Source organism: Astyanax mexicanus, chromosome 13 (genome assembly GCF_023375975.1).
Source record: "Astyanax mexicanus isolate ESR-SI-001 chromosome 13, AstMex3_surface, whole genome shotgun sequence".
NCBI classification, from domain to species: domain Eukaryota; kingdom Metazoa; phylum Chordata; class Actinopteri; order Characiformes; family Acestrorhamphidae; genus Astyanax; species Astyanax mexicanus.
The window spans coordinates 1867501-1889783 of NC_064420.1; the positions used below are offsets into that span (position 1 = coordinate 1867501).

Sequence of the window (22283 nt, forward strand, 5' to 3'; positions counted from 1 at the left end):
GAACATCTCAGACACATACATGCTGCAATATCAGCACATTCACTGAGGCTTCAAGCCTTAAACTGGAATATACAGCTCTGGAAAAAACAAAGAAAGCACTTAAAATGATGATTTTCTTAGATTTTACCAAATTGAAAGCCTCTGGAATATAATCAAGAGGAAGATGGATGATCACAAACCATCAAACCACCAAACTGAACTGCTTGAATTAATTTTTGCACCAGGAGTAAAGCAGCATAAAGTTATCCAAAAGCAGTGTGTAAGACTGGTGGAGGAGGACATGATGACAAGATGCATGAAAAAAAACTGTGATTAAAAACTTTATTTGAGGTCTGAAAGCTCTGCATCTTTTTTATTATTTCAGACATTTCTCATTTTCTGTAAATAAATGCTCTAAATGAGAATATGTTTATTTGTAATTTGGGAGAAATGTTGTCTGTAGTTTATAGAATAAAACAACAATGTTCATTTTACTCAAACATAAACCTATAAATAGCAAAATCAGAGAAACTGATTCAGAAACTGTGTTCTCTTATTTTTTTCCTGAGCTGTATATTTGTTACCTGAGGGGTAATGGCTCCCCCTTGTGTTCAGTTTCACATCTTAGTTATAGTCACAGTTTAACCTTTTTAGAAATAGAACTAAAATGACTTTTAGCCTGTAAAAAAGCCTGTATGCATGAAAGCATTTTATAATAAAAAAAGTTAATAAAAAAAAATATAGGTAATTAGATATCATTTTGTTGAGTCTTAAAAACATATTTTTTCCAATAATAGCTGAAAAAGCTGTTACTTTAAAGTAATAAAACACACCAGTCCTGCTTAACATTTTTATAAACATTTCCTAACCTTTTAAAAACACTTTTATTGTAGTAATTTCTGTCTCTGGAGCGCCCTCTCAGGTTTAACTGCGCTATAGGTGTGGATGATGTTTCTGTGTACTTTGGTACACAGACTCATCACAATATGCAGATCAGTCAATCAATAATACCGCCCCCCTTCCGACAATGTCCAACCATCTGGGTCTCACATTTTGCTATCAGAGGCACACTGCTGCTGTTGCAGCTCAGCCAATCAGCTCTTCCTTTTGCCCTGGCCTCTCTAAACCCATACATCACCCAGTGCCCCTTCCAGGGTTTGTACGGGTGCTTGAAATTAATATAACATCAGTATAACATTAGTATAACATCAGTTTGTCAGAATCTTAAATCTTAAATGTTGAATCTTTAAGTGTCTCTGCTGGTAACGCTTGTTTTTCGCTCTGTCTGCAGTCGGGGACCTAAAGAGGCGGATGAGCTGGTGAAGAGGGTGGGGTTCCGCTACGGAGGAACTTACAAGTGGGTCAATCCTCACGCTGTGTAAACACTCCAGTCGGGGCTGCTGGGCTTCTTTCTTTCCTTCCTCTAAAATCAAAGTGAAATTCTCTCCGTCACCGAGCAGAGTGGAGCCCGGCGACTCGGCTCTGTTCAGAGTGAGGGGGGGAAATCAGAGAACGAGTTAATCATACAGCAGATTTCATGCAGCAGAGGTGTGAAAAATGGGTTGGAAAAGCTTAAAATGATCAGTATTATTTTTCTCTCTAATGTGAAAAGAAAATCGAGAACAGAGAACCTCTTTTTCCAATGATTTAATGAATTATGTCTTAGTTATCCTGCAATAATACCTCAAGTCTTACTCATTTCTGTTCTTTATTTGAATGTAATGCGATTGAATGTGATTGGACGAGGGGTCACTCGTCTTTGGGTTTCTCTCCGCGACCAAATCAGAGCATGATGGCTGATTTATTTCAATAATTCCATTCAAGAACATTCTCTCTTTATTTTCTGTACCTCTGTTTCCTATTGGCTGAGAGCAGTAGTGTAGTGCAGGCTGATTTGTAGGAGTATTGATTTGTGTATCCAGTGCTTTAGAGGTTAAAAGCAATACGCACAATGTTTTGTACAAATTTTGTAGAGTTATGTTGGTTTTCTGAAACTTCTAAAGCACTTACTGTTACTGTTACTGATAGACAGTATTAGTATTATATGTATACAGTACGTATATACATATAATTCTGTTGTATGCTTTACATGTATATGGCACTTTTTTGTAGAGATGCACTACCCATGTAGGGATGCACTGAATATTTGGCAACCATTATAATGCAAAAAAAAAACAAAAAAAAACACTTTCGGTAAAAATACCAAATGATTCGTACCAAATGTTAAAATTACGTTTTTATTGACGTCAACAAATATTAAATTTGATTTTATTTAAAGTCATTTTATGCTTTGTTGGTATGTCTGCTGGAATGTTAAAAAGGTTCAGTGTTGAATAAACATGTTTTAAATGTAGTTTTTTAAATTTGCTTTGAAAATTAAAACTCAAATTTAGGCTATTTAATTCATTCAGTGGTGGAAAAAAGTGGCAAAATTATATGGCGCACCTAAAATCCACTAGTAAGGAACAGGGGTGTCGCCATATTTTGCTTCTAATTCAGCAGTAAATCTAAGCTAAGTTAAGTAAACAGAACTGTAATTCTTAAAAGAAAACAAGTCAAATAATCGCTGGATGTTAATTTACATTTTAATTTAATTTATTTTAAAGATTTCCACTGAGACTAGCGGCTAATGCTAATACTTCTCCAGTCTTAGTGCTGGAAAACTTCACTGAAACTCCTGTATAACTCTGTACTTCAGCGTATGATTCATACATAAGGAGCATCAGATTATATTTCCCAATTTTTCAGAAAATTTAAGTAATTTAAGTGCACCTTATAGTGCGAAAAATACGGTAGATCATTAGCCTTAATTTCAGTGCATCCTTACTCCCATGTTTACATTTTCTATCATTATGTCTTGCAGCAGAGAAAGGCTGAGTGGTAGTTTAGTTTAGGTTGTATGGGTGAGTGGAAGTGGGTGTGTTTTGAGAAACTCTCACAGTAGAGACCACACCTGAGATTAAACACGTTACCTGTGAAATTTGAAGCTGTAAATTTTTAAGTTTCTCCACACAAAGGTAAGAAAACAACACAGCAGAAACTCCTAGGGTGATGTGGATCAGCACAAGGCTGCGTCTGTGAGCTGATGTATCAGAACCACCAGAGTCGCTTTGCTTTCCACCGAGCGTGAGCGCTGTGATGATGCTACTCGGTAATGCTACAGCATCAGCAGCAGTTTAAAAAGAGAAATTGGCTGTGTAAAAATAAAAATTCAAATAAAATAATAAAAAACGATTGAGAATACGAGTGTGAAGGTGTAACCATCTCCAATCACACCCTTCACAACTCACAAATCTGAATGAGTTAAAATTACACTTTTAGAGTGAAAATCTTAACTTTTAGCTGTTTAACCCTGAAATTTCAACTCTACAGTTTTTGCTGTGACTAACATATTTCTGAATAGCCAAAAAAAATGTAAAGAATCACAGACGAATAAAAATTTAAAAATTTACAATTTTCTGAATCAACTCTTATAATCAGACTGCTCTTTAAAGCGTGACGCCGCTCCGCATTCCGTCCGTCCACATTCCCGTCGCCCGGCCCGCCGTCACTCACCCTGCTGCTGGTTGTGGACTCTCACTCTCAGGTATCTGCCTCAGGCTGGAGGAGCGACGCCTTCAGCTGAGAGGACTGAGAGCGGTCTGTCTGCGGTTCTGTCGCCTCCAGGATTGAGCAGGTCGAGTGGAGTCGTGACCCTCGGTGTTTAAATCACAGGCTTGTCCATGTTTTACCGAATAACCTGGAATGTACTTCTGTCTTCTGTTTTCTGCTTGTATTTCAACTTCTTCAAAATTCTGTGGTTGAAATAAAAATGCGGCTTCATTCCAAAGACATGTCTGGAGTGTTGTGTGTGGTTGGTGTGGTGCCCACAGTGGATAACACCACGGCATGCTTGTGAGCTACAACATCATGTGGAAGACTGGGTTCAATTCCCGATCTGGGTGACTGGGTATACCCAAAAGCATCAGTTCCGCATCTAATCCAGTTTTCCTTATATATGAATTCTACCAGTCAGGTATTAAGGAGCAGTAAAGACACTCTGCTGAATCAGCTTCTTTGATTTTGCTATTTATAGGTTTATGTTTGAGTAAAATGAACATTGTTGTTTTATTCTATAAACTACAGACAACATTTCTCCCAAATTCCAAATAAAAATATTCTCATTTAGATCATTTATTTACAGAAAATGAGAAACGGCTGAAATAACAAAAAAAGATTCAGAGCTTTCAGACCTCAAATAATGCAAAGAAAAGTTTTAAGAGTTCAGAAATAATCAATATTTGGTGGAATAACCCTGGTTGGTTTTAAATCACAGTTTTTTTTCATGCATCTTGGCATCATGTTTTCCTCCTCCACCAGTCTTGCACACTGCTTTTGGATTCAAGCAGTTCAGTTTGGTGGTTTGATGGTTTGTGATCATCCATCTTCGTCTTGATTATATTCCAGAGGTTTTCAATTTGGTAAAATCAAAGAAAATCATAATTTAGTAAGTCCACAGTACATGGTTTCTTTTTTATTTGTATTTATTTAAATCATTTGAGAACTGAGACCAGTTTAATAGTGTATTATTTTTACTTAAATAAGAACCAGTACAGCATGTTTATGGTTAAAAGGTTCATCAGGGGTGAAGAACGCATCTGCCTTTACAGTTCCTGCTTCCTTTATGGCATTTCCACGTTCCTCCCTTCTCCTCGATCCCTCTGGCAAACAGACGCACCAGCTGACCACGAACCCTGAGAACAAAAGCAGCAGCCATGACCGAGTGACAAGATCGGAAACATGCAAATCAGGAGATGCAAAGTGCTGAGCAACAGGGCACGGGATAAAAGCTGGAGTTATGCATTACATATTCATTTATTTTTGATAAATTGGTGTCTAGATAAAAGTTGAAGCACTAATTATACCAAAAATTAACCAATCCGGTGATAATCTGTGTATATAATTGAGTATATAATCAAAATGTAGATAATCATCTGTTTAGGAATTACATTACATTCAATGTCATTTCATATCCATAATGTAATGTAATGTAGAGAGAGCTGGCTTAACTGTGCTCTCTCAGACTCCGGCTGCTGAGGGTGGGAAGGGGCATTACACAACCTGGGATTGGAACCAGCTCAAAAGCAACAGCATTATTGAAGTCTATTGTTATTATTAACTGTTTTAGGATGTTTTTTCCTTTAAATATACATTTATTTCTATCTAATTTTATGCCATTTTCACCCCAGTTTAGAAGGCCACGTACACCACCCACTCATCAAATTTACAGTCTTAAAATAACTATAAAATTAAAGTTTTCAACTACTAAATCACCAGTAACACCATAGCAACCACCTGGTAACACCAAAATAATGACTAATGATTATTCATAACTGGCCAATAGCGCTGGAGCGGTCCAGAGTCTTTGGTCTCTGGTCTTTCTGAAATCAGTGGTCTGGGGTTCGCTTCAGGCTCGATTGTAGATGTATAAGCTATCTGCTCCCGGTGCCATGTGTAGGGTCGTGTTTTTGGTTCACTTTGTAATGTGATGCTTTAACTTTATCATCATGTTACTTCCATTTCCATCAGTGTATTCTATTTATTAATAAACCCACACTGTGATAGGAGGACTGGAGTGAGGGTACTGTAATCAGCTCACATTACAATGAAATCCAACAATTTACTCACAATTTACTCACTAAATACCAGTGCTTTCAATTTAAAGCAATGAAGGGAATAGCAAATACAATATTTAACTCATTTATTGGGTACCATAATAATAATTGGCATTGCAGCCGTAGCACATACCTGCAGGAGATCTCTGTGCACGGCAGAATCTCGCCGTCGCAGTTCCACACCGATACTGTGGGCGGTTTCCTGCAGCAGAGCCCACACAAGAAGTCCTGCTTCTTCTTCCACTTCCTTCCTTTCTTTTTGTTCCACGGCTCGTCCTGCCGCTTTCCCGCCAGGTCATGCTGAGAGCCGTCTCTACAGCTTTCAATTTCATCAACCGGAGGCTTTTCAGGATCTCCCAGCACTTCTTCAGGAATGCTCTGAGCTTCACTTTCCTCATACTCGCAGACTTCCTCATCCTCCAGAGGAAGAGTAAAGCGCACCGCCTTCACACGATGCACCTCGACAAACGGAAGATCAAACTGAAAATAAAAGAATCATGGAATCATTTAACACAGAATTACAGCACAAGTCCAAAGTCGTTTTTCTTTATTTCTGTATTTAATTTATATTCTACATTGTAGACCAATTGGTACTTTTGGCTGTAGTGTGGTCAGTGTTCCAAGTCCTGCTGGAAAATGAAATCTCTCCAGTCCAAACAAACCATCACTGATTGGTGGAAACTTCACACTAGACCTCGAGCTCCAGACTCTGTTCTCTTGATTTATAAATGAAATGTAAAATGTACTGATGATCAGTGATGGTTTGGAAAGTCATGTCTGTCATCTGCTGCTGTTGATCCACTGTGTTTTATTATCAAGTCTTCAAGCACTTCATGCTTCCCTCTGCTGAAAACAACTTTTATGGAGATGAGGATTTCATTTTCCAGCAGGACTTGGCACACTGCACACACTGACAAAAGTACCAACTGGTCTTATACAATATTAAAATTTTCTGAGACACTGATTTTTGTTTTTCATAGGCTGTAAACCATAATCATCAACGATAAAAGAAATAAAAGCTTAAAATAGATCACTCTGTGTTTAATACATCTATATAATATACTGTATAATTTCACATATTCACATAAAATAAGTGACTTATCAATGAAATTAAATTTTTTTGAGATGCACTAGTATATGTATTTTGATGGTCTAAAATCTGTTATTTATTTTTTTGATTAGTTGATTAGTCAAAAATATTTTTTTTATAATCAGCACAATTTTTGTAATCTACACTATCGATTATGTTGACTAATTGTTGCAAGCCTAATAACAGTACGATAAAATATCATTATATTGATTATATTGATGGTCTCAACCAGGCAAGCAAATTAATCAATTGCTTAGGGCCCCAAACTTGCCTGGGGCCCCCAGACAATGACTGATTATGAATTAAATGCAACGACAAACTGTGTGACTATCCTTTTTCCTTTTAAATTCTATGATGGTCGATGCAGGAAAGTACATCAACTTTGCTATAGAAATCCCCCTCAAGGGGGCGCCACCTGCCACTAGTTACTGACAGTAGCCAGCCAGCCAGCCAGGTTCGTCACTCCCTGCAGTCGGCAAAATACACAAAACTACAAAAAAGTTGTAGTCCTCACCTGATCCTGGGTGGTGGTGTGTCGGTGTAGGTACGTGAGGAAACCCAGTGGGTGGGTGTCCCTCACCAGAATGAGGTCAGCTGTCCCGTCAGCCAGGTGTGCTGAGGGAGAGAGACCGTCAGGACTCCGCGGACATGAACTGGCCATACAGGTGAGGGACACACACTTGAACCTGCCTTCTACACTCATCCATTCACCTAAAAAGATGAGCAGAAGAAGAACTGAGAGTGAGTACCACCATCCACCAAATCCCACTGTGACTTGAGACCTTCCAGCAAGACGATGACCCTAAACATACAGCCAGAGCTACAGTGGAGCTATAATTAATGGGTTAGATCAGAGATTTAAAAGATATTTATGTGCTAAAATGGTCGAGTCGAAGTCCTAAAATACTTAAATCTCATTGATCTTCTGTAAAGAAATATGAAAACTGCTCTGAGCTTCAGCTGTTTAATAAAGAAGAATGGGCAAAAATCTCTCTAGTCTAGTCTCTAGATTAACAAAGTTGGCAGAAATATACAGAGAAAGGGGGAGCTGGAAAATGCAATACACCACATTACTATGTCTTGTTCTCTCACATACAAACAATATCAATAAAATAAATGCGGATTTGTGGGTAAAACGTAAAAAAAAGTACAGAAAAGTCCTTTATATTCATGTATAGTGGTATAAATACTTTAATCAAGGCACTGTACAGCATAGTCTGAGGTTTTGAAAGTTGTGGAAAGTGTATCTTTCTTTCTATTATTATTATTATTATTTGATTTTAATATTTTTTATTAGTTGTGAGTGTGGGAGTATGGTGTGTGTTACCGTTGGCCTCGTTGCTGTACTGGCTGATCTGTCGGCTGTAGATAGAGCTGCTGCTGTCGAAGTGAGGAAACAGCCTCTCTGTGCTCTCTGAACACACTCTACACCTGCAAACACACACACACACACACACACACACACAGTGATAACCAGTTCACAAAAACAACAGCTAACACTTTACTTACACAGTACTTATGACAGTAATAAATATTGTTAAATGGTTAAATAATGTCTAAAACCGATTTTTTTTTATTGACACTAGTTAAGATGTTATTGGACATTACTAAATTGTAAAGCTTCAAAATACTGTAAATAATGTTTATTTTATAAGGAATTGAGACATTGTCATTACATTATGAACATTAATATTTGTCCTTTTTTTTGCAATGTTATCATTTTGTCTTCAGCTTTTTTCTTGTTTTTCATCTGTTTATTTTTTTCTTTCTTATTTTTTTCTCTCTCACCCCTTTTTTACCTGTTATTTTGCTTATATTGTTATCTTTAATATATATCTAATATATGCAGAATGACCACAGAAACTATAAGTTTGTATTATCACTAATAAAGCTAAATTAGGGGGGGTGGCAGGGGCCAAAAAAAAAATATATATATTGAATATACTTGGATTTCTGCATGAATTGCTTGTCAAATCTGTTCTAGGATCTTCATCTACGTCACAACAATAGACAAACACAGTCTGCTGCTTAAACTAATACCACACGAATCTATACAAAATGATATGTTTGCATGATTTATTGAACACAACATGGATTTAATAAATGATTGTCTATTGTTGTGACTTATATGAAGATCAGAACACATTTAATTACCAATTTATTCAGAAATTCAAGTAATCACGTAAGGATTCACAGCTGTACATGGCTATTTAGTACTTGTTTCTGTGATAAAAAATGTACTGTTTTGATATAATTGTTATAATAATAGTTAAAAATACATTTTAACAATATATTTTACTGCATTACTCTGTATCGGCAGATACTCAGAATCAAATGACTCAGATTTTGTAGCAAAAAAAACGGGACGTGCTTAAAGCTCACCTTCCGTCGTTTTTTCTTTCATTTTAAAATGTCTAGTTGTGGTCTCTAGTATGAATGAATGACATGTGAGCCGTTTTTGTAAAAAAAAAAAGTGCTCAGGTGTCTCTGTATAGCTCTTTTTTAATGGACTGTTTTAGGGGTGTGTCCAAAATGACCGGATTCCAGCTTTGCTCATGAATATTCATACATGCAAACAGCATGCAAATATCTCTCCTCTGATTGGCTAGGAGCACTGCGACGCCCCTCCACCGCTCTGCCGCTCACTGCCTCCCACCTCCTAACTGATGAGCGGTGATGTTGCGTCGCTTCAGCTCCGCCTCTGGGAGTTTCTCGAGCCAAGGTGGGCTGGTCTGTGAGTTTCTGCCTACGTAGGCAGAAAGATCATTCAAAATTCACCCGTTTTTCGGAGGGGGGGAGGGGGGATTTCTTTGCTTAGCTCCTGCAGACAATGGGGGCTGCAGAACAGTTTAATGTGCAGGTGTACACATTCAACTCGGAGAGACCTACTGTATTCCACAAAAAACAAGAAAAATCGGATTTTCGCGGAAGGTGACCTTTAAAAAAATTGCAAAATATACTCTAACACATTACCAGGCTCTGTAAAAGAGTGCATTACCACAGAAAATTGGTCAAGTGATTAATGCATTATTTTATTTATGCATTAACAGCACTAGTTTAAACACATGTAAACCAGCTACTGATTATCAGAGTCTGTACAGTAACAGAGTGATATCTGGGCTCATTCATCACAGAACACTGATATATTTCACACTCCCAGGCAGTTTCACTCAACAGGAAATGTTTAATTAATCTCAATCTAATGACATCAGTGTGTGATCATCACAGGCCGCTCTACTTTCCTCAGGGATCACATTACCTGAGCACTGAGCATCATGAACACACTGTTCCCTGTGAACGGGCACCCGGGGCCGGAAGGGCCCTCTCCTGGGCCCCCAGGATTTAAAAGCATCTCTAGTGCATTTAGACTGAGTGGGGTCATCATACACATTATACAATTTCTTATAAAGTGTGCATGAACTTGCTGGCATTAAGGTTTTAGTGTAAATTTGTGATTTTAGTTTAGTTTCCCTAGTGAAAAACAAGTAGATTATTATGCTATAGTGCACTAAAGTGTTCTTGTAGCCACATTAATATTAATCAGTATATTTAAAGAGTGATAAAATGGAAATATTTTAAATATACTTAAGTCACATTTAAACATTTATACTACTTCATGTACAGTATGTGACCCCATATTTTAAATATGCTTACAGTAAAATTATAATACATTTAATTATGAATATTACAACTGTATCATTATACTATTATACACCAGGTATATTAGAGTATATGTACTAAGAACTGATATATTAAATATATGTGATATATATTTACACTAGAGTGCAAATATATATATGCTTCTTGTTCCTGTCTTTTGTAAGTAGCACACTTCTAGTTTACTTTGTTGAGTATAAAAATATATTTTATATATTTTAATTAGTATTAGTAATTAAATTTACTTTCTAAAAAGTAACATGATACATTGTACTTTACAGTAGTTAGGTGAATTTATCAATATATATATATATATATATATATATATATATATATATATATATATATATATATATATATATATACAGCAACAAATTAAACATAGTAAAATATGTAAAAAAAAAAAAAAGTCAAATATAAATCAATTTACTAACTTTAACATGCATGAAAACTGTGATTAAAAACCAGGGTTATTCCACCAAATATTGATTATTTCTGAACTCTTAAAACTCTTTATGAATATGAACTTGTTTTCTTTGCATTATTTGAGGTCTGAAATCTCTGCATCTTTTTTGTTATTTCAGCCATTTCTCATTTTCTGTAAATAAATGCTCTAAATGACAATATATTTATTTGGAATTTAGGAGAAATGTTGTCTGTAGTTTATAGAATAAAACAACAATGTTCATTTTACTCAAACATAAACCTATAAATAGCAAAATCAGAGAAACTGATTCAGAAACTGAAGTGCTCTCTTCGTGTTTATCAGAGCCGTGTGTGTTTTGTGTGTTTTTACCCTGAGAGGCAGCGAGTGTTGTCTCTGGGGCTGCTGATCTGAGGGTCCGCAGGTAGATACTGCACTATTCCCTGATAGCTCCTGTTGCACAGATACACTAAACAACCTGAACACAGAGAGGATACACACACACACACACACACACACACACACACACACACACAACAGGAGATTCACCTCATTATCTCTTCATTACATAACATGAGACTTTAAAGAGAAGCCCACTGAGACCAAGCTGCAATTATAATTATTATACGACATAAAAACAGAAATGTGCAAAGATCAAGAAAAGAAATATATCTGATACATACATGAAAAATACACTAGGATTTAAATATGATTTTTCAAAGTAACTTAAGATATTGCACAAAGTCTAAATCTTAAATGATCAAACTTTTAAAGAATACTGAAAGTATATTTTCTATTTAATAAACTTCATTAGAAAATTACAAATTAAATATACTTTTTCTGTATTTCCATATAATGTATTTTTATGGAATACACATTCCATAAATTCTTAAATATATATATATTTTAAAAATACACTTTATGGAAATACAGAGAAAGTATATTTAATGTGTATTTTATATTAAACTTTGTGTTGATAGAAAAAAATATATAGTGGTATTAAATACTGCTTAAAATGCACTTTAGTGTAGTTTTTTTTCCACTAGCAAAAAAAGCTGTAACACGTGCATCAATACACAAAGTTGTACATTTACAATATGCTGCAAGTGTATTAAAAAATAATCTTAAAAAATATATACTTAAATCTACTCACGTTTGGAGAAGTTATACAAAAAAGCACTCAAAAGCAGAACCTAATGCTTTCATGTTGTCTTTACATAGAGCTTAATTTCAATTGAAATATTGTAAGTTGTTCCAAAATAGTACATTTAGTATGTATTTATATACATATATTTTAATTTAAATGTTAAAATGATGTACTTTTCCATGTTAAGTTCACACTTTTGCCCAAATGTTCCAGCTTTAATGTTTTATTTCTTTGTTTTTAAAATAAATATATTGAATGACTTAAAGCAAAATCATAAGCAAGGTTTTAAGCAAAGTCATGTTTATATATGATATATTACCTGAGTAATCGTATCTAAGAGGTCCCATCCAGCGGTGCCTCTCACTTTCAGCCAGAACATCACCATAGAAGCCATAACCCACCAGAGAAACGGAGTACCGCACCAGAGTGGACTGATGATGAACAGAACACACATCTAGAGGCTGAGAGTCTCCTAAAAGAGAGAGAGGCAGAGATTCAGGTGCATCTCAATAAATTAGAATATTATTTTAAAAAATCTGTTCAAAAATTTTGCATTTCATATATTATATAGATGTATTCAACACAGAGTGATGTATTATAAACGTGTGTTTCTTCTTTTATTGTTGATGATTATGGTTTACAGCCAATGCAAACCCAAAAATCAGTGTCTCAGAAAATTAGAATATTATTTAAGACCAATTGGTACATTTGGCAGTTTGGGCAGTGTGCCAAGTCCTGCTGGAAAATGAAATCCTGAAATCCGCATCTCCATAACAGCATGACGTGCTGTAAGATTTTGCAGGAAAACAAAACTGCACTGACTGCTGCCAATATATATATATATATATATATATATATATATACACACACTGGAACGCAGAATCATTATATATACTTCTTGTTCTCTTGACAGCCAGCTCTGACCAATCAGAGGAGGCTATGTGCTCGCTCGCCTACAACCGCAGCACAGCAGTGCCAATATTACACATTATAGCACTCTTCCTGTTGTGTAGGCTTAGGGATAATGTTATAAAAAGCATTTTTTTTTTTATAATAATGCCAATTAGACATGAAATGTTGTAGGAAAATGGATTTAAGACTTTTAATGTCTCATCAAAAAAATGAAATAATTTTTTTTTTTTTTACCAATAATGATGTGCAGTGTTGAAGTAACTGGGTCGTTCACACCCACTGTGGCAAAACAAACACAATCTGTGGAGCCTGTAGAAAATAAAACACGTCTGTAATCACACAGGACACGCCCATCTGTACACAACACAAGTCTAATCACTTCCCTGCACCATTTATTCACTATTACTAATTACTCATCAGACTCATACGACTGATTTAAAGACCTGCTGGAATGATGCCGATGTGGAGGTCACATGGCTGCAGCATCACAGTGGGGTCATGTTCAGAAATCCCCGCCTCCTGCTGCGTTCGGCCAATCACACCGTGCAGGAGCTCGCTGAACATTCCATCGCCGCCCACACAAATCACACTGAAGAAACGGGAAAGAAACAAACAAGAGTAGAACACACAGCTCTCAAAGCTCCAGTAATCCTCGACTTCAGCGCTAAAGCTGAACTACAGGTTTCTTAAGAGGGTTTAATCACAGCATTATGATGAAGCAGCACGGAGGCCCAGGTTACCGTTTACATGCTTCCAAAGCTGTTTCACACAAACAATAAGCATTAAGATCTGATTTCAGGCATCACAGGCGACATTACATCATCACTTACCCATCAAACCCTGTCAGGTCCTTCTTCAGGATGTGGTCTCTCGCTTGATTGGCTCGTTCTGTAACTAAAACAACAGAAAACATGGTAATGTTAATCCAAAATCAGCTTCATCTAGTATCTGAATTCAGCTTCATTTAGAATCTGAAATCAGATTCATTTAGTACCAGAAATCTGCTTTATCTGGTGTCTGCAATCAGCCTTATCTAGAATCTGAAATCAGCTTCATCTAGAATCTTAAATCAGTGTCATCTAGTACCAAAAGTCAGCTTCATCTAAAATATGAAATCAGCTTTACTTAGAATCTGAAATCAGCTTTATATACAGGTGCATCTCAAAAAATAATAATATCATTCAAAAGTTACTTTATTTTAGTAATTCAGTTCAAACTCATATATTACATAGATGTATTAAACACAGAGTGATCTATTTTAAGTGTCTTTTATTGTTGATGATTATAAGACTTACAGCCAATGAAAACCCAAAAAATCTGTGTCTCAGGAACTAGAATATTATATAAGACCATTGCTACTTTTTGGCAGTGTGGGCAGTGTGCCAAATTCTGCTGGAAAATGAAATCCTTATCAAGCAGTGGATCAACACCAGCAGATGACATGTCTCTCCAAACCATCACTGATCATCAGTAAATTTTACATTTCATTTGGAAATTAAGGGAGCAAAATCTGGAGGAAGAGTGGAGAGACTTCATTTTCAGATTTCATGCAGATTGTTTTTTCATTTTCCAGCAGGACTTGGCACACTGCCAAAAGTACCAATTGGTCTTATATAATATTCTAATTTTCTGAGACACTGATTTTTGGGTTTTCATTGGCTGTAAGTCTTATAATCATCAACAATAAAATAAATAAATGCTCAGAATATAACTTTTTGTAATACATGTATACACGATTTGAGTTTCAGATTTTGACTTTTAAAACTGGAATAAAGTTACTTTTCATGAAAAAAAAAAATTCCTGATGCACCTGTAGTATCCAAAAAACGTTATCTCGTATCGGAAAACATACCGTTTTGTGAATTTTCACAAACGACAAAAAGATTTATTTTATTCTTTTTTACAGTGTTAATGATGCTAGGCTCCTGTATTCTGTGGTCACTCAGTAAAGATTAATAATTGATCAGTCTTTCTCTCCTTTCCCTTTTTATCTGTCTATCTTTCCTTTTGCTTTTCTTAATAAAGATCCGGCACAGCCGGTCACTTGAGAGCCACGCTCAGGGACACTCGATAACGTCAGAGACTCCACACACACTCCACACACACACTCCACACACTCCATACACTCTGCTGCTTACCTACAACATGAGAGCTGATGCCAGCCAGCTCGAACAGAGGAGCCGCTATAGAGTGATAGATCTCCTTTGCTCTCTTCTTTCCCCCATAGGGGTTAATGAACACCAGCAACCTGTGAGGGCGAGAGGGGCCTGGAGGACAAGAGGATGCAATAATGATCTATCAATATCATAATAATGTCAGAAATGTAAAAATTGCTATAATATATGAGAAAAATCAACGACGGATTGATATAGTTGGCAGAGGGCCTGTCTAGAATGAATGTTATCAAGTGTAATATTAAAAAAAAAAATCATTTTCTAAAGGGGAACATAATCAGATTTGTACTTTCTCACAGAGACAAACTTTAAACTAGGGTTGTCTTTTTTTTCACTCAGTAATATATTAAGGGTAACCCTTAGTTCCAATGTAGCTGAGCATTTGCAACTTAAACAGGCTGAAAAATACATTTAAATTAAAATAAAATCAAGTTTTTAATCAGCTGAGCTAAAATTCGGAACTTTATAAACAATTAAAATTAAATGGTAAACTAATTAGAAAAACAAGCAAACAATATAAGTATAAAGTAAGAAGAAATTATTAAAAAAAAATTATTCAGAATAAAAGCAAAAGTGGACAGGCTACAATGTAAAGCAATTAAGTAAAAAGATAAATAATTAGAATAATAAAATATTACGTCATTCACTGTGGTTTTCTTTAGATTTAAGACAAATGGTAAAATTCAATCACAGGAAGATAAACTGGTGCCTCCACACTTACAGTGAGTTTTTAGTGCAGTTTTGAGTTGGGCTACCCACTGGTCCCTCAGGTTCCGGCTTGGGCAGCAGAACTGGGTCCTGCCCAGACTCCATAACGGCCCCTTCCCACCACCTCCACCGCTGCTGCTGCTGCTGCTGCGCTTCACATAGAACACTGAGGCAAATCAAAGAGACATGCAGGACAGTTAAATTTAAGTTTAAATGATGCTCAATGTCACATTATATTACCAAAAGCCTTTGCATGAATATTAACTTGAGGCCAGGTGCAGCCCAGTCAAGTTCTTTCACATCAAACTTCCACTCATCCTACTGGTGTGCAGTAGCCATGTTGGAACAAAAAGAGGTCATCCCCAAACTGTCTTGCTTAAGTTGGAAGTGTGAAATTATCCAAAATCTCTTGGTCTGCTGAAGCATTAAGAGTTTCTTTCACTGAAACTATGCCTAACTAAGCTTAACCCTGAAAAACATACCACTAATTATCCCCCCTCTACCAAACTTTACACCTGGCACAATGCAGTCAGTCAAGTACCGTTCTCATGGCAACCAAACCTAGCCAAACCAAACCAAGCAGCATCCGCTGATCCTGCTCTGAGCAAGTGAGGAAATCTTACAGCTGGATTGTTGCACTGGTGGCTTTCTATCACTGTACACACACACAGAGTGAATACTTTTGGCTATATAGTGTATATTAATAGTTATTGATATTGGTAGCCTATCAGTGTTTATACATTCAAACAAGCTTTCTTTGGTGATCAGCTGATCAGGTGTTTAGTAAGAGCAGTGGGACTGTGAAAAGAGCACCAGTTACGTACAGGTGAAGTCCCGGTCCGTGTCCTCCACTCTCTTCTGAGGCTGGATCTCCAACCGGCCCTCTGCCACCGTCACCACTTCACCGATTGGCACTGAAACTAAACCACACACAGGGACACTTGAGACGTGGACACCTGATAGACTTAAGCGAAACACCAGCCGCTAACTCATTAACTCAAGATTTCATCACAAGCATCCGTTACTACAGTGAAACCTCAAACCAAGACTTTCTAACGGAAGCACTGAAAGCACTAAAAGTGAAATACGGCTTAATCAGGTTCCTACAGTTCTGCCTTTTTATTAGAACCTTGTATCTCCAAGCAATGTGTACTACTCACTGATACTATAAGGTATATACTCTATACTAATCATGATAAAATCTTGATGAAAAATAAATAATTTTATTTTCATTCTTCTTACTTTCATTCTCTTGTTTTTGTGCTTATTATATTTTAATTGTATAAAAATAGTACAAAAGTCTTACTCAAATTGTGCTAAGTGTACTTAACTGTACTAAAATGGAACTATTTTAAATATACTTAAGTACCATTTAAACCATTTAAACATACTATTTTATGTATGTAACCCCTAATATTTTAAATATGCTCACAGTAAAATTATATTACATTTAATGAGATTTACAACTGTATCATTATACTATTATACACCAGGTATATTAGAAATGTAATAAGAATTGATGTTAAATATATGTGCTCTATTTACATTATAGTACAAATAATTATATATACGTTTCTTGTTCCTGTCTTTTGTAAGTAGCACACTTCTAGTATTTAGAATCATTGGCAATGAAATATATATTTTCATATACTGTAATACAATTTTTAGCATGTTACAAATTTACTTTAATTTTTTTTTGTTTGACATTTAAATGTGTTATTAAACAATGTATCCTATAATTTATTTATATTTATGTTTGTCCTAATTTTAATTACACAGCATTGAAATACATTTTACCTGTTATATTAATGTAATACCCCAATATATATATTTTAAAACATTTTACCAATGTAGGAATTTAATTTACTTTCTAAAAAGATACATGATACATTGCACTTTAAGTCAACAACTGTAACAGCTGTTTTTAACAAACTTTGGAATTAAAAATGTACAAAAATATATTTGGAAATAAGTATTTTAGAAGTATATTGAATTACATTAAACTAAAAGTGTACTTCATGGTAGGCTATTTTTTTAAATACACTATATTGTACTTTTTAAGAAGTATGATCAAATTTTACTTTCAAACATTTGATAACATATTTATATATATATATTTATATATATATATTTTTTAAATATATTTTTCATATATTTTATATATATTTTATATATATATTTTTACCAGGGGTTGTATGGAGGTGATGTTAAACTAGGTGTTTCCTACCTGTTTTCTTCTCTCTGTTCTTCTTATCCAGCTCAGTCCAGCTGAAGTACCATCCGCTCAGCAGAGCCCAGTACCGCTTCCTCCCGACCCAAACACTGGACTCCACCGGAACCGAGTCTATCTCCATCACCAGGCCGCCATTTCTCACATACAGCCAGTACACACAGCCGGATACAGTGAGTCACCGTTTATCTCGAGATAACATATCAGTCCTGATCTCACCAGAGTGGAACACTGACCTCATTTATTCTACAACTCTAGAAATTAATCAAATATATAAATATATTCACCTAAAAACAGCTACAAATAACCTTTCAACCTGTGTACAGATATATAAATATATATTTGATCCCCACCCGCTTAAATTTAACCCCACACTGCAGATTAACCCCCTCTCTACCTGTCTATCTACCTCTCTCTCTACCTGTCTACCTCTCTATCCTGCGGCGCGAGCGCTCAGAAAGAGAAGAGAAAGTCCGCAGGCCACGCCCACACACCCCTGTTATGCTGCGCACCTGTTCTCCAGAATTAGCATACCGTGCTCTCATTGGTTAGACTGTGCTTGAAAATGGGTGTGGCGTTTGTCACAGGTGTGTATATTATGTGATGGCATGGCTCCTCTTGTGAAAAGGAAGTATATTTAAGTATATAAACTTAAACTTAAAAGTATGTTCTGTTTTTTTCTGTATTTTTCTGTTTAATATACTTGATAAAAATACACATTAAAATATGATTTTACAAGGAGGTTACCAGAATGTGTATAAAGGTTAAATAAAAACATTCTAGGAACATTTAGAAAACTTGACAGAACATTTTAAGAACGTTAATTGTAAAAAAAATATCAAAAGTACTGTTTCAATTGAATATACTTTATGAAAATATTACACATTATATATACCTAAAACTTACATTTGAAGATTAATTGTAAGATTCAGAAAATGTTCTACTAACTAAATATTGTTAGTTGCATAGATAGATGCATATTGATCCACACCTTAATGCTGCTTTAAATAAAAATACATTAAATGCACTTTAAGCAGCCTTTAATTTACGTTTTATTTAAATGTAAATACAGAGAGTATAAAAGTATATTTAGTGTATATTTTCATAAATTATATTAAATAGAAAATGTACTTTTAGTATTCTTTACCTACTTTAAACATATATTTAATGCTCTTAAGTATATTTCCTTTTCAATAGGGTGCACCTGATGTAAATATATCTCTTTACTAGTTTTTCTCAGCATTCGTGATCATTTCTGAGTGTGAGAAGCTGCTGTGTCTCCTGTCTCAGTTTGTTTTCACTGTAAACACACAGCGGTTAGACTTGTTAAAGACTGGAAGAACGAGCTGCAGTTCAGACTCATCATTACTGAAGCAGCACATTTTACAGAGTTCCTTCCTGGAGGTTGGAGGCCTGTTCTCCTCCTCCTTCCTCTAAAATAAACTCTGCAGAACCAGATTTACCTGTGGAGCCATCCTTCCTCACACAGACTGCTTCAGTGTTTTATTGCTTAGAGCCTATAAAACAATACAGTCATCAAACAAGCTGCATATTTGTTCAACATATATATATATATATATATATATATATATATATATATATATATATATATATATATATATATATATATATATATATATATGTTCCAAAGCCTAAGCTGCATTCGAGGCAGGGCGGTTCCTCTGTAGGACTGTCCAATGAAAACCTTCCATTGGAAAACCTGTGTGCTTTTTCATTTCTTTACAGAAATAATTAATAAATAATTTAAAAACATTTTAAAACAAATCTACACCAGGGTCTTTGTTTCCTTGTTAATTTCCACCAATTACCTTGTTGCCGTTTTAACTTTTTCCTCATTGCGTCGGACATGCGCATTGAATTGTGGGTAACTGTGGGCCAGGAAGGATACATCGGCTGCATCTATTAAATCACAATGAACGTCGATAGTATCTAAAAATAATGACTTAGTATCTAAAAATAATAAATTAGCATCTCAAAATACTAAGATAGTATCTCAAAATAATGAGATAGTATTTAAAAAAATGTCTTGGTATCTCAAAATAATGAGAGAGTATCTTAAAATAATGACATTCTATCTCACAATAATATAACAATATCCTAAAATAGTGAGATAGTATCTCAAAATAATGATTTGCTATCTTTAAATAATAAATTAGTATCTCACAATAATGAATTAGTATCTTAAAATAATAAATTAGTATCTCAAAATAATGACTTACAATCTTAAAATAATTTCTTACAATCGTAAAATAATAAGATAGTATCTTAAAAATAATGACTTACAATTTTAAAATAATGAGAAGATAAAAGAAAAATGGGCTGGATTAGTTTTTATTGAATTTCAGGTGGTGGGAATAGGCTTTCATAATATGCATTAAATCTAAATAAATGATATGAAAAAAATGTATTTATTTTCCCTTAGTAGCTCGAATTCTTAAATGGTTTCCAGTGCAGTGGGCGTGGCTAATATGCTGTTTGATTTGCCGATAAATGTTTATTCTGATGGAAAACAGGTCTCGATCTGCATTAAGTGCAAAAATACACAAGAAAGAGGAAAATACATATAATGTCTATTTTAAGGGACGCGGGATCTGAAAGGGTTAAGCTGTGGCTGTGCTGTAATGCGGGTAAATATCAGCAGGGGGCGCCACATTTCAACAAACTTGTAAAAGCAAGGCCTCGATCTCACTACTGAAACTCAGAGTCTGAATGATTCAGTATGTTCTATAAATCATATAAATACCAATCATTATCATTAAGTGAATCACTTTTAATAAACGTTATAAATAAATATTAAATGGTGCCAATCATTAATCGCAATTTTTGTTGTAACATTTTTTGTGTGTGTTTTTAGCTTGTCAGGTGTTGAAAAAAAAGCTTATCATTTTAGGCTTTAAAGGTCAACCCATACATTTTTTTATTTAAAAAATTAAAAAATATCTAATTCAAAACAATCAAGAAGCTTCAATCAAGAAGCATTAATTATTTGACAGGGATTGAGTACACCATTATCCAATCAAATATTATTTCAATCAAATATTCGTATTTCTAAAAATATGAAGCAAGATAGATTTGAATGTTGGGTTCTGATTTTTATTTTATTTTAAAATTGTACGTTGTATTGTCAGATTATTTTTTAAGAGTAAATTTCACCACCTCACAAGTCAAAACCCCCCAAAACAGATGCACTTTTCTGTTAACAAAATCACACCATTAAATATTGCAAGTCTATGAAACGTCAGTTTAAAATATCTATAAACAAGCAGATATAGAATATTAAAAATGGAGAAATTAATGAAAAGCTCTGTCTCTGGGTTTAGGGTTCAGGTTCAGAGCTGTAATGCTGGTAAAGCAACTCACAGACAGACAGACAGACAGGTCTATCATTCAGCTCGACATTTTTAGCAAACTTGCGGAGCATTTATAACCAAACAGATAATATTTTTTTCATCCTCTTTAACTCTTTAAAATATTTCAATTAACACACATAATAAAATTGTGCTATAATCACAAGCAATAACACACTTGTGGTTTGTGCTATAATGTGTAATATTGGCACAGCTATGCTGCTCTACAACCGCATGTAACAGAACAAACCACGAGTGTATTATTGCTTAATTATGTTTATTGTTTTTATATTTCAGTTTTAGTTACAGGCTAAACTTGCTGGCACCTTTTCCACAAAACGTTACTAAAGCGTTCTTATAATGTTCTCTATTAGCTGAGTAACTGAGGGTTTCTTTATTATGTTTAATATTTGTTATGATTATTGTGTTATTATGTTTCTTTATTTTTTTTAAATATATATTATTATATTATATTATTGTATGTACATTTTCTATGCTATAAAAGTATGTACTTTTTCATGTTTAGTAAACTTGAACGCATTTTTCTTTTCTTTTACTTTTGTTAGCTAAGTAACTGTTTGGTTTGGTGAGAGTTTTTTTATTATGTTTATTTTTACTATGTCTATTGTGTTATTATGTTTCTTTATGTTTTGTGTATATTATTATATTATATTATACTACATTATATTATTGTATGTACATTGTTTATGTTTAGTATACTTAAAATGCACTTTTACAGACTAATCTGCCTGGAAAGTTTTCAACAAAACGTTGCTAAACGTTCTTATAACGTTTTTTGTTTGCTAAGTAACGTTTTTTTTTAAATAGTTGAGTTTCTCTCTCTCTCTTTCTCTCTCCCTGACTCCAGACTCCAGTCCGGGTTTTCCTCCAGTCCCGGATCAGGGGGGGAGTCCCGATCCCACCCCAGCACCTCCAGCAC

General features: G+C 34.8%; 2 protein-coding genes across 3 annotated transcripts in view; one reads left to right on the plus strand and one right to left on the minus strand.

Annotated features, from left to right (window-relative positions):
* Positions 1-3810, plus strand: part of LOC103036206 (glucose-6-phosphate 1-dehydrogenase) — a 12948-nt gene extending 9138 nt beyond the window's left edge. Inside the window, exons 13-14 of one of the 2 annotated variants that reach the window (XM_022677108.2) lie at positions 1271-1336; positions 3566-3810. In XM_022677108.2, the coding sequence (XP_022532829.2) occupies positions 1271-1336; positions 3566-3686 (187 nt within the window). In that variant the 3' untranslated portion in view covers positions 3687-3810. Of the gene's footprint in view, positions 1-1270 lie in introns of both variants that reach the window. The other variant, XM_049462699.1, reaches the window with a different exon arrangement.
* Positions 3811-4461: 651 nt separating this feature from the next.
* On the minus strand, positions 4462-18446 carry zgc:158263 (ceramide kinase family protein). The gene is made up of 13 exons (XM_022677110.2): positions 17973-18446; positions 16570-16665; positions 15759-15911; positions 15002-15130; positions 13694-13757; positions 13307-13452; positions 13098-13172; positions 12271-12423; positions 11177-11282; positions 8051-8154; positions 7238-7434; positions 5767-6113; positions 4462-4712 (listed from the first exon to the last, which is right to left on the minus strand). Exons 1-13 carry the CDS (start codon positions 18097-18099, stop codon positions 4598-4600), a joined length of 1812 nt encoding a protein of 603 aa, XP_022532831.2. The 5' UTR covers positions 18100-18446; the 3' UTR covers positions 4462-4597.
* Between the last annotated feature and the right edge of the window lie 3837 nt (positions 18447-22283).